The sequence below is a fragment of the Lissotriton vulgaris genome, chromosome 5, assembly GCF_964263255.1.
Source record: "Lissotriton vulgaris chromosome 5, aLisVul1.2, whole genome shotgun sequence".
NCBI classification, from domain to species: Eukaryota; Metazoa; Chordata; class Amphibia; order Caudata; family Salamandridae; genus Lissotriton; species Lissotriton vulgaris.
The window spans coordinates 1,284,965,359-1,284,978,389 of record NC_141693.1 but is presented as its reverse complement, the minus strand read 5'-3'; the positions used below and the strand labels follow the sequence as shown (position 1 = coordinate 1,284,978,389).

The window sequence follows — 13,031 nt, the reverse complement described above, 5'->3', positions numbered from 1 at the left end:
CACTCTGTTTTCCTAAACCTCCCTGTTCAGCCTTCATCTCTCTCTCTCTCTCTCTCTCTCTCTCCCAGTCTCCACGTCCTTCCTTTCTCCACACAGCCTCTCTATGCAACCCCGTCCTATTCACCCTCTCTTTTTTGCCTCTTTGCCTTATTTTTTTAATGCCCCTGGTATGAGGGAGGTAAGGAACAGATGAGCCATTAACTGGCAGAAAATGCTTATCAGGAAACCCAAACTCCGGAAACAGGAAACTATTATCACCTATGACCGTATTTACTAGACCATTTTTTCAAGCATACCCCCTTGTGTAAAAACGCTGGCCTCAGCGGCACCCCGGGAGTATGATGTATTGTGACCATAAAACACTGCTTGTCCAGTACAGATCAAAATTTAGAGTCGCTGGCCATTTTTACTGGCACTTTCTTAATTGCTACTTAGATCTGTTAATTAAAAGTAACAGATAAAAAAACAGAATAAACCTAAAAATATTAGATTTCTTACAAAGTTTGCTGTATTAAATGTGTAGGCATTTTAAATTAATCCTGAGGCCCAGAAAATTGTCTCTGTTTCAGCAAATCTAAAATTCCTTTCTAAGTTCTGCTTGATTCGCAGAGGGCACGGGTATATATATTGTATAACGGTCTGTTGCTAGCCAAGACTGAAAATATACACCAAGCACTACCCAGTTAGTTTCCTAGATTTTAGCCTAATACCTTAACTACTTACTTTAAGAGTGTGAGGTCTGCAATAAGTAAAAGGCATATTGTCGGAGTCACAATACACCCACACACTATATTGAAGGGAGGATCACAAGATTTATTTTATTGCACTGGGCAGTCTTGATCTATTTTCAAACTGTTATGCTTAGTATGTGGGGAAGCAGTTACACTGATTGCAGCAGTTCATTCAAATCGCAAAAAGAGGGCAGATTAAACATCGAAGAGCTTAAAACATTTGATGCCACAATTAAAGACAATGGTGGTCTCTTGCCCCTCTTACCGCCTCCAGTGGAGAACTGATACTGGTATGGGTACTTTGGAGGGGTGGAGCAGTCAGTCCTGCAAAGAAGTCGACAACCTTGATAACTATCAAGACTCAGTGTTGTAAAATGCATCCTTCTGCAGCTTGTGAAACTTCAGAGAGGAAAGGCGGGGACCTCTGATATGTATCCCATAAGGCGTCCCGTGGGTAAACTCCATCTATAATTATCTCTGCCAAGATATCAGGTGGTATGCTGAATTATTGTAGTGTGTCATGTGTCAAGCCGCCTCTATTAGTTTCCGCCCCCCTTCCGAGATGTCTAGTCAGAGCAGATTAGCATTCAGATTTTAAAGTGCAGTGTAGGCATAATTCCTGCCCTCCTAAATCAACTAATTTTACGTAAAATATAGTTGAAAGACAAAAGAAAATGTACTTGCACGTTTAAAAGAAATGACTTAATAAATAGCTTTTTGAAGTTCTTTTGGGAAAATCTTTGCTGGCGGACAGTGGCAGTTTGAACTTTTGGTTATTTTTGTATTCTCTTTTGTCTGAAAGTTTACCATGTTATTCAATAATGCCTGAGATCAGGAGGGCTTGTATTAGCTGAAAGTGGGTAATAAACTCAAAACTGCTTAGTATGGGGCACCAAAATATGAGCATGAAATAAAGACTTCACCAGTCGCCTTCCCTGACTATCAGTTTTCTTATGGTCTTTAGACAACGTTTCAAGCATTCGACAACACAATTACCATATTATTGTCTTTTTACATTTGACGCCTGATTCTCAATGAATGCTTAGTTAAACCGTATGCCTGCAACAACCACACATTTTCTTTTACCTGACAAACACCTGAGACGTCTGTGTCTGCGATGGTTTAAGTGAAATGGCAGTGGGGCTTTTGAGGTCAGAAGATCTGGTGGTTCCTGCTTGAGTGGGGGCTGCAGTTACAGTTTGGAGGATGACTGTTCTAATGCCATTTGTTGATCCTTCAGTGGCCTTGATATTACTGGTGGGTCCAGAAAGGCTTTTAACCCCAGCTGTCCTTTCCAGCCTGGTTGGCGCAGAAGAGATCACAGTACTAGGAGAAGTTGTGGTTTTTCTGAGGAATGTAGTTCCTTTATGGCTAGGGGAGTGAGACAATACTTTGTTTTGGTCTTGATTGCTGGATGTTTCATGCTTGCTGGGGTGTTCATGACTGGTGGATCCTTCATTGTTGCTGGGGCCATCATGTCTGTTAGAACCAATTTTCCCACTCAATCCATCATTAGAGGCATCAAGGATGCTGCGTCCATCAACAATGTCTGATGAGCAGATATTGGAGGAGCTGGTGGATTTGATTGGGCTGGCAGATTTGACTGGTGAGGCTGGCTCAGCAGTGCTGCTGATAGGTGCAGAGATGCTGGATGAGCTGGTCAATCCAACTTTGGGAGTTTTTAAACATGGCCGCACAGCACTTCTTTGTTCGTCAGCACTGGCCTTCTGGAAACAAAAGAAGGAAAACATTAGTCAAATGAGAAGTTTGTTTTTTCAAAAATTCCAGAAAGATAGTAGAGGGTGAGCAGATTATTTATCCCCTGGTTGAAGGTGTCAACATTATCTCATTCAGATACACTACCTTTGGCATACGAACCAGAATTCAAACTTTCATCCGCAACCAACAAACCAATAGTAAAACAAACTTCAATATACTGCACAACTGGCAAAGGGTTGTCACAATGACCACTTCTCGACTTTTCCCACTCAGTAAGTACTGCTGGTCCTTCTCTAATTTAGCAAGCAGTCATGGGTTCTGGTGGCCTTTTTGCTGAAATAACTATTGTAAGACAGAACCATGGGGGCTACCACATTCTCTCAGATGGGTAGAACACTGGATCCAGCTTTGCCAACAGTTGGATTATTTTTCTCAAATCGGTCAAAGCATGGTGGCCATCTTGGGGGTAGTCTTGGTCTCAAGGGTTGGGTGCTAGGCACACGAGTAGCTTAACCCGGGCTTATGCAGAGGTGGATGCTGTGCGTTTGCACAGTTGTCATGTGGGCATCTAGGAGAAGTTGTATCACGGACAAGCCCGTTGTCGCCCACCCACACCCTGGGGGTGTAGCAGGGTTTCCGTTCTCCCACAGAACTGTGCATAGAGATCTAGAACCTCAGTGAGTTAGGATGATCCAAAACTCATCTCAGTGTCAGAAATCCCCTTACCTAGCTAGCTACAGTGTCTCATGGCTCATTATGGAATGATCCATGTCTTAGACAAACCAGAACATGAACTTTAGAATACCTCAGGAATCGTGGAACACATGAACACTCTTTCGTTATATAATCATTTCAAACCAAAACTGAGAGTCAAAGAACACAAGTGCAAGTTTGAAATATTTATTATTCAATGCAAAGTTCTCAAACGCAGTATCTTGTATAATACCAAAATGCAGATTATAAAAATCAGAGTCAGCAGCATAGTCACTAATCCATAGTAAGCAAAAGGAGATAGCATGTTACAATGCAAAATCTATAGAAATCTATATCACCTATATTTCGCGCACCCTATTTTAGCATATTATTTTATATCTAAGAAGGTCTCATTCGGGCTTTAGCAGGGCGAACCCATACCTCTAAATGTCAGTAGGAGTAGATCACATCAACAGCTACCAGCTCTCTTCATGCGCAGCACCAAGTGTCTACGTTCATTCCGTGTAACTCTATCTTAAACCCGCGTAGAGCCCAAAATGTTGGCATCAACATTATTTGTGTTATGTCTAATGTGGTGCGAGGATCAGGCCTCCCAGCAACCTTGTGTTAGGTTAATTTTAGAGTGTGCAGCTCTCAGTGTGCAGACAGTTGTACCAAGTGTACCAGGCAAAGCTGATAGCATAGAAATAACATATTATTCTCAAATAAACCACCTCACCGCTTCTAGGGTGAAAGCGACAACAACAAGTATGTGTCGTGTGCAAAACTGAAGCCGAAGGAAAAAAGGCTGTTTAAACATGTAATGCACTCATGCTAACTTAGCGCAATATATGTAACGAAGTATCCATATGACACCCCCCCATTGGTCCGAGCACCGTCAAACATAAGGGAAAAGGCAATACTAAATCAGATACAAAAATTGAAAGCAAAGTTCAATAATCTTGAGCTAAAATAAGCTAAAAATATGTATGAATGAATATGTATGAATACCTACAGTGGCCTCAAATCTAAAAATAAAAACAAAACTTTCGAACCAAAAGTTATCCGCCAGGTCTCAAAAATATGAAATGTAGGACCAGGCCGCATCAATTCAAATGTCTGTAAGAGAAAAAAACAAGGCACTTATCCGATATCCAAAGTCATGTGCCACATTTGACGTTATCCTCAGCGACATCACGTGATTGAACTCTCCATCAGCTGAACACAGTCCATCCCTCCAATTCAGCGAGGGGAAAGTCATATTTCACAACAAAGCATTCCTCCCAGGCATGTCACGATTGGAAAGTATATGCAAAGAAAGTTGCAACAGCCTCCAGTATGAAATCACTGCCATCATCCGAAAATAGTTCAGCAATCCAATTCAGCAATGGGAAAGAACATACGTGCTCCTCCAGCATCGGATCCTCCTGTAACGTCAGAGGACAACTCGGTGGGTTCACCAGATCGCTGTGTGTCAGAAAGGCATCCGCCGCTGCAGAGATCTCCCATTGGCCCAGAACTCCATTTATCGCTGCCAAGGCCATAACTCTTTCGCCAGAACAGATCAGCTCGTGAGCCACCACGGGACGCATTAGCTGATCAAAATCGACGTCAGGAGCAGTCCTCAAGCATAGGCACAAATCAATGGCCCAATCGAACTCGCAGCTCAGGCAGTAAAACACAGGTTGGACACACGTGAAGTCGGTGAACCGAAATGACAATCTATAGGCCGTGCTTAATGCTGCAAGCGGCAAAGTTCCATAGTAATTGAGCATCCGATTACGGCACAGTGTCAGGAGGCGTTGAACGGCTTCTTGTGCAGGATGGGCATCCATGTTTTATGAAGAAAAACACCAATAAAATGCCAGCGGCTACAGCCAGCAACACAGGTAGTCCACCAAACAAACTCGAAAAAATAGAGTGGAAAAACGTGGAAATGATACCAAAAACTTTTTCAAACGTAGTCACGAGGCCACTGCTTACCAATTTAAAAAAATTTGCAAGCCCAGTCGTGGAAGAAGCATTAAAAATCTGGTGCACCAGCTCACAGAAATGAAACGGCAAATCAGTATTTAAAAGCGCCTGCACCTCTGTGCGGGTGTTAGCTATGTGAAGGACATAAGTTTCCCGGGCCGAACTCAGGGTCACTTGTTTTTGAGACAAAAGGGCCCTTATTCTGCTTAAACCATTGAACTTCGCTTCCAAGGTTGGAATCCGTGGCCAGATGGAGACATCTGAAGACCCATGCGTGGGTGGGTATAGAACATTCTTGCAACACACCACACGCTCTGATACATTTACCACATAAGCCACACCAATTAATAACCCACAACATAACTCGTTGTTTAAAAGCAAATAACTACCATTAGCCAATAATGTAAATGTGGGAACCACTGCTGGAACTGGCGTGCCTTTTAAAACACATGCTAAATTTGGGCGGTCCTGATTACAAGAACCGTGTAACTGAATGTGTCTGCATATTAATGAATGGTCAGGTGACTGTGTGCATTCCTCACCATTAAGATTCACTTCTTTTCCATCCTTCAGACATCTGTATGTGTATGGTAAGGACCATGCCTCATGTAGGAATGCATTGCCTAGTGGTTCATATCGTCCTATAGCAATATACCGCATACAGTTAGTAAATTTATATAAGGGAAATGGTAATGTAATTAATCCATGAATAAGCCACGTGGCAGTAGTGGTTTCAGCAACAGAGAAAGGTAAGGATTCTAGCTTCTCAATATGTAACATAGAAAATGAAGCATCACGCATTGAAAGCATGCGCTGTTTTTCAGTCAGATTAAAAGGGGTGAAAAGGGATGAAACGTTCAATGAGGTCCAGGGAACTCGACCAGCTTTAAGTGTCTGTAGGGTCCAGGCAAACTGCATTACAGAGCGTAATTGATTCTGACCATGGTATAACGTGGACACTTCATCATGTACAATATCAACAACAGAAGAAACAATATTATCCAATGTGTAAATTCTGGAAGAAAGCATGTTAATACTGTTATCGACCACTGCAAGCACTTTTTCCAAATTTGCTTGATCAATAGCCCTCAGGCGTTTAGCTGCCTCAACTTGTGAAAATGTCCAAATTTCATTGTAAACAGCATAAAGAAAGCGTTTAGACCTACCCCTAGCCGGACCTTTTATAAAATCATTCAGTTCTATATTCTCATTCAAAAGTGACAGATGCAGTTTTACTGCAGCCAAAGTGGAATGTTGCAACCAGTTCTGACACAATTTGCCTACTGAATAAGTAGTAACTGTGTGATCTGTTTCAAAACGGGGATCCGGCCTGATGTGTTTAAAACCTTCAGACAAACCCAAAAAACGACGTTGGCAAGAATCAGAGCTTCTTTGCCACAAAAGCCACCCATCTGGATCAAAACTGGAAATATTAAAGGAGGAATTGTGCAATAGGTCTCGCATCTCACTTATGGACAATGTAGTGAAATTATTCCAGCCTGAATATTCTTCCAAATCAGGGATGGTTGGTGCATTTAATTGTTTAGATGTAGCCAATCCAAAACATGTTGTCTGGGAAATAGTAGAATTTAAAAACAACATGTGATTAGGGATGAGACATGCACGATGCAAAGCCTCAGTGCCTTGTACCTGCCAATCTTTGGTACCCCAAACCGATTTAAGGTCAATAGCTTCCTTCCATAACTCATAGCCCTCTACAGCTAACCTGTCAAGAAAGGACTTTGAATACAGCAATTTTGTATCGGTAAGTCTGACCTTGGACATGAATTTCTGTTTCACTTTAAAATAAAACGACTCAGGATTTGATTGATTAAAATCTGTAAAATATAAGTATTTTCCCAGAAATGTACTCGAGCTCCCTTGCAAAGGCGCAGGACAATGTTCCCACTGTGTGTAGTTTACCGGAACCCTCACGGAACTCGTTTTGTGTAAGAAATGATTCCCATAATGTTGATAGCAAAACAAATCACCATAATTAACAGAATCCAAGTACAAATCCTCAGCATCAAAGACCGCATAATATTTCAAATCAGAGAACAATGCTTCTACGGCCTGAAGATCCCAATCATCAGAACGAATATTTTGCTTAATCACATCTCCCATGTTTACTCTAAGCACATTAGGAACATTAATAACTTCTGTAGGGCCATGTATCTGAAATCTAACCGCATCCCACACAATCCCATCAAGGACAGGCCAAGCAGTAATCTCTACTGAATGTAAGTCTCTCTTTAGTCTGTGTGCTGAATGTGAGGAGGAAAGAGGGGCCAATGTTCCATTAAGGTACCGAATTCCTGTTCTTTCTTTCACATAATGGCCATCGATCAGGCGAAAAAAATAAAACACAAACCCAATTGACATAAAAAGATAAAATGAAAATAGTATCAGCCAAATGTATGTCCAAGGTGGAATTAGAAAATGTTTTTTAAACAACGTGGCATATTTTGCAATAGTCGATGGTTTCTTTGAAAGTTCCGAATCAGAGTCAAAAGAGAATCTGGACTGGTTAGCCAAACGAGCTTGTAAATCGGACATAGATAAATCAGCAGGATCTGCATAGGTCACCTCATCAATGTTAGTAACAGGAATAGTATTTAATAAAGGACTGGATATAGTAGGCATTTCGAGGGACACCTCCTGATCTGTACCAGATGTAATAGCCAGCACAGAGTGCCTCACCATGGAAGGACAGGATACAGCCGGTGTCATGCTATGAAGAATCGGCCACCCTGTGTGTCTTGACATTGTCAATAGAAATAAATCTGTTTTCTTTACGACCTGGAAGTGGTGGTAAAATGACTGTTCTTGTGCCCTTCACTCCAAGGACTCGAACCGGCGCTCGATATGAGGGACCAAACTCTTTCTTGTTATCGATCTTCTCTCGAACCAGTTCTCCAACTTGGGGTAGCCAGCCAACTACCGGGATCTGCAACGCATCATCCGACGTGGAGGGCAAGTGTTCCTTTGCAAGACTGTCTCTGGTCTTTTGTAGATCCTGTAAAACATTGCAATGTTCATCTACGTCAAAGGCCGCGGCCTGGGCCTGGCAGCCTGCACCATCGAGGTCAGGGACGTACATCTTGATACCAAAGAGCATTTCGTATGGGGTCCGCCCACCCAGAGACCTTCTAGGGAGATTATTAAGCGCACGCTGCACGCCATAGAGGTGGGTCAGCCAGTTTCTACCAGTGCCTATAACTCGGGCTGTCAAAGATTGCTTTAAGTCGCGGTTCATTCTTTCTACTACAGAATTGCCCTCAGGCCTGTAGGGACTTGAAAACTTCACCTGTACTCCCAACGAAACCATAGCATCCTTATACGCCTTAGAGGCGAAAGCCGGACCCTGGTCCGAATGGAAAGCACCACAAGCAAAGATTCCCACAAAGACACGCAAATCCTTAATGACAGTTCGCGAATCAGCGCTTCGATGCGGCCATACCCACACAAAGCGTGTGCATGAGTCAACTGCTACTAAGATGTATCTATACGCAGTATCAGAAGAAAAAGGACCGCAGTGATCCAAATAAACACAACCAAGTGGTTTATTAGAGATGTACAACTGTGTCTGAGGCGGACGCGCAGCAGTAGAAGGCTTGATCTGCTGAAAAATGTCACACATAAGGACATAATCGCGCGTCTGTTTGTACAGTCCCCGCCACCAGAACCTCTGTTGTAGCTGAAATACAGTGGCTGAGACGCCCGCATGCGCAGACGCCACACCTTCATGAGCCGCTGTAATCAGAGAAGCTCTGCGATCCGAGTTGGGAACTAGACGCTCTCCAACTTCAGGAATTTTCACATAAGGAACCTTATCGGGACTTAAGTGGTATGTGTACTTCGAAGGGAACCCCGCAGGATATTTACCTCCCTTCTCCGTGGCAGCAACAGCCGCCAAGATGTCATCATCTATTTTGCTTTTGGACCTTGTGACTGCCGCGACCAAGTATTTTGATACCGCTGACTTCGCTGCCTCATCAGCAAGCGAGTTGCCAACAGCGTGGACTCCCACGCGCTGGTGGCCGAGAGTATGAATCACAAACACGAGCGGCAGTTTCTCTTTAAGTTCCGCCACTCGGACCCAGATCATTTTATGTTTTATTGTGCTACCTTTGGAATCACGAAATTCATTCTGAATCCAAAAGAACAAGTTCTCATTATAAGACTGGACACAGTAGTAAGAATCACTTACGATTAAAGTCGTCACACAAGGATCAGCGTACTCCAAAGCGAGCATAAGAGCACGAAGCTCTGCTAATTGTGCGGTGCAGTCCCCTAGTGTTTGCGTGTGCACAACACCGGACTTGAACTCATCGTTCAACATGGCACCGACTACAATGGCGCAAGCGGAAACGTAGGTATGTTTAGAGCCATGCGCAACCTGCGCCGAACCATCCGTGTTAATGATACAATGGAAATCCTCCAACGGCCGCATTGCTAAAGGAGCAGGATGAACAAATTCATACTGTAAATACTCCTGCGACCGTAAAGCGGCGTCAAAAATAAACGTGACATCCTGAGATGTCAAGGATGTAGCCCACTGAATCCACCGAGGGTGCAAAGCTTTAGAATTCGGTACACTGGCTTTCGTGACCGCCTCCAAGGCAGGACACGGGGTAACAACCAACATGCGCTTTCCCTGCGACAGGGCACGTTCCTTAAGAATTGCCATCTGCACAGCCGTTAAAACTTTCTCCACAGTGGAAAAACGCAGTTCAGCCGAAGTGTATAAGTGTGACTTGTAAGCAATAGGTACAGTATCCCCTTCATTAAAAGTCAGGTACGTGAAACCCACCGTCCCAGGGATAATTCTTATCACCAGGTTGGTCTGGTTATCACGAGTCTGTAAGTAGTCAGAAGCGAGCATATCAGCCTGCAAGGACTGCAGAATGGCTGAATGCTCAGGCAGCCAGCATGATTTGGAAAAAGATGGTTGTACCAAGGCATATAAAGGCTTGATACGCTGGGCATATTCCGGAATGTATGTCCTCCCGAAATTTAAAAAACCCAGTAAAGACTGTAATTTTTTCAGCGTTGTCGGAGAGCGCAACTGCGCGCATTTCTCCAGGAATTGAGGAGCCAACCCCTTTCCTTCGTGGTTAAGTTCATAACCCAGAAACAACACTGTGTACTCCGCAATGTGTGATTTTGCAAAGTTAAACTTGTAACCCATGTCTGCAAAGTTACAAATGATGCTGTTTACTCGACACAGATGCACCCAAAGTTCGTCGTCTGTGAGATAAATGTCATCCACATACGAACAAGCAACTGGATCGAAGCTCTCCAAAAGAGAGACTATGCGGGCGGAAAACACTCCAGGACTATTTTTATATCCCATTGGGAGTCGTTTAAGCATTTTTTGTACGCCGCCGCACGTAAAACTGGTCCATTGGGAACTTAGACCATCTAATCTATGTGCATAAAAACCATTGGAAATGTCAAGCGTGGTTTTGAACCGTTTACGCTCAAGACTATTTACTAGGGCAGAGCCGTGAGTATTCTGTACTGCACAGTTACGGCAATGCGAGTTCAAATGCCGGTAATCCAAAACCAGACGATATGAGCCGTCCGGCTTGTTAACAGTAAAAAGGGGATTATTCATTGGTGACACACACGTTTCAATTACACCTTGATATTCCAATTGTTCAAGGATAGCCGCGACCGAAGCTTTAGCTTCACGCCGTATGGGATACTGGGGTTGTGGCTGCGGCTGTGACCGTAAAGGAATCTCATGGCTAGGGGACAATTTATCCCAGCCACACTGATTTCGGTACACAGCCGGCGCAAGCGCCAGAGCCCACTCTTCTGCAAAATGCAGCGCTTCCACTCTCGATACAGTGTGCGCGAAACTGGGGAGGATCACCTCCTCCCCTCGCGGAGCTGCGAGAACAAAAGGTGGGGGCCGGTCAGCCTCCGAAAGCAAAATGTCATACGTATCCGAAAGATTTTCCCAAAATACCCCTTTTACAGTTCGCTGCATGTCACCTTCAATTAACAGGACAATTTCAAAAAGTCTTTCAGGGGGAGCAACATGTGTATCAGCCGTTTCAATCACAATAAAAGTTTCAGTCGCTGTCACCTTCAACAGTGGACGGAGGGCCTCTCTCACTATGGTAATCTCCGCCGCGCTGTCCAGCAAGGTCAGAGCCCACGTCAGATTCCGAAGCCGCGTTCTCACTATCTGGGGCATATCGATGCGCCGTTAAGGCTGCGACTTTCTTCTTGGCAAACTGCGGTCTCTTAGGCGTAGAGTCGTCCCGCTGATCCCCTTCACTTCGCGTGCGGGACTGGCCACGTCCTTGCTGGCCACCCCTGCCCCTGCCGCCCCCTCCACCACCGGTTGACGGAGCCGATGAGTCCTGAAAGGAACGAGGAGAGCGCTGGTCAGAAGCCTGAAATCTCTCAGGCGATTTAATCGTCGCGCGATCGCGCAAATCATAAACTCGATCTGACTGCGCAGGCTGCGAAGGCGTAGGACTAGAAACCTGTGTCTGCTGTTGTTGTTGCTTACCCTGATTCTGCTTTTTAGGCCAATTTTGTTTTTTGGACTTGGGTTGTCCACCCGTTTCCGAAGACTGTCCCTGGGGCTGCTTCTTCTCTTTTTCAGAAAAAGCCTTTAAACCCTTAGAAGTGCGGCCAACCATATATAAGCGCACACCCAATTCAACCGCCGACTCTGGTCCGTGATCATCCTGAACACGTTTAAGGACCGCAGAAAGGTTCGACACAGACGGGGTGCCATAGCACCTCGAGTAAACCGCTGCAAAAGTCTTACCCCAAGTTTCACAGTCAGCAAGTTCAGGGGCTAAATCTTTCGGTAAACTAAGCGTAAGAATCCGGTGTTTGTCACCCGGAGTCGTATTAGGAAACACAGCCTCCAGCTGGTCGAATTTCTCGGCAATCCAGTAAGGAAAATCATCCTTATCCTGGGGCTTCTTGCCCATAACGGAATTCACCAAGACAGGACTGATTTTCAAACCAGCCTGTTCCGCTCGAAGCTGCGCACCTGCGGATACTGCGCCATGAACATTACAACCAATGTAATGAACAAGCGCCCTAATCACTCCAACCGCGACTTCATGAAGACGCCGCAGGTCAGCTACACTACAAGTAGCGCGATTAGGGTGAGGAGTAAATCCACCCAAAGCGGGCCAATTTGTGCCCGGAATGGACAAAGGACCTAACCTCGGAGCCGTTAAAGAATGGGGTAGGACGCCACCAAACCAAACTCCGTGCTGCCAAGCATCGATAGGTACTTCCAGTGCCCTGTACGGAGCATAAGCCGCCGGTACAGCCGAGGCAGTGTATGAATGATAGACACCCGAATTAGCGTCCACTTCCGGAAATGTCACCCAAGAATAAAACAATTCGTACGGGTACGCATGTTCCGCACTCACCACTAGAACCACAGCCAAGCCTTCCACAGGGACATTATATGCCCGCAAGTGGTCGCGAACCGCGACGCGGCTATGCTGCGGTATGTCCACGGCCATGGTAGCACAGGAAGAGAAAAGAAGACAAAGAACACTTTGTAGTACAACTGGGTAGTAATTCAAAGAAACCGTTTTTAGAAGAATTCAAGCTTGAAAAGACCTATTTAAAAAATAGGTAGGTTTTTCCGACACCACCGTTTACCGGAAACGGGAATGAAGGTGTCAAGGTTTGAATGATATACTACTCGAGTGTCATGAATTAAGGCCAACAACGTACGGGCGCCATGTAGCAGGGTTTCCGTTCTCCCACAGAACTGTGCATAGAGATCTAGAACCTCAGTGAGTTAGGATGATCCAAAACTCATCTCAGTGTCAGAAATCCCCTTACCTAGCTAGCTACAGTGTCTCATGGCTCATTATGGAATGATCCATGTCTTAGACAAACCAGAACATGAACTTTAGA

General features: G+C 44.6%; 1 protein-coding gene across 1 annotated transcript in view; it reads right to left on the bottom strand.

The window, feature by feature from the left end:
- Positions 1 to 13,031, bottom strand: part of LAD1 (ladinin 1) — a 276,482-nt gene that overhangs the window by 87,070 nt on the left and 176,381 nt on the right. The window contains exon 4 of the mRNA XM_086923155.1: positions 1,818 to 2,458. Within this exon, the coding sequence (XP_086779281.1) occupies positions 1,818 to 2,458 (641 nt within the window). The remainder of the gene's footprint in view (positions 1 to 1,817; positions 2,459 to 13,031) is intronic.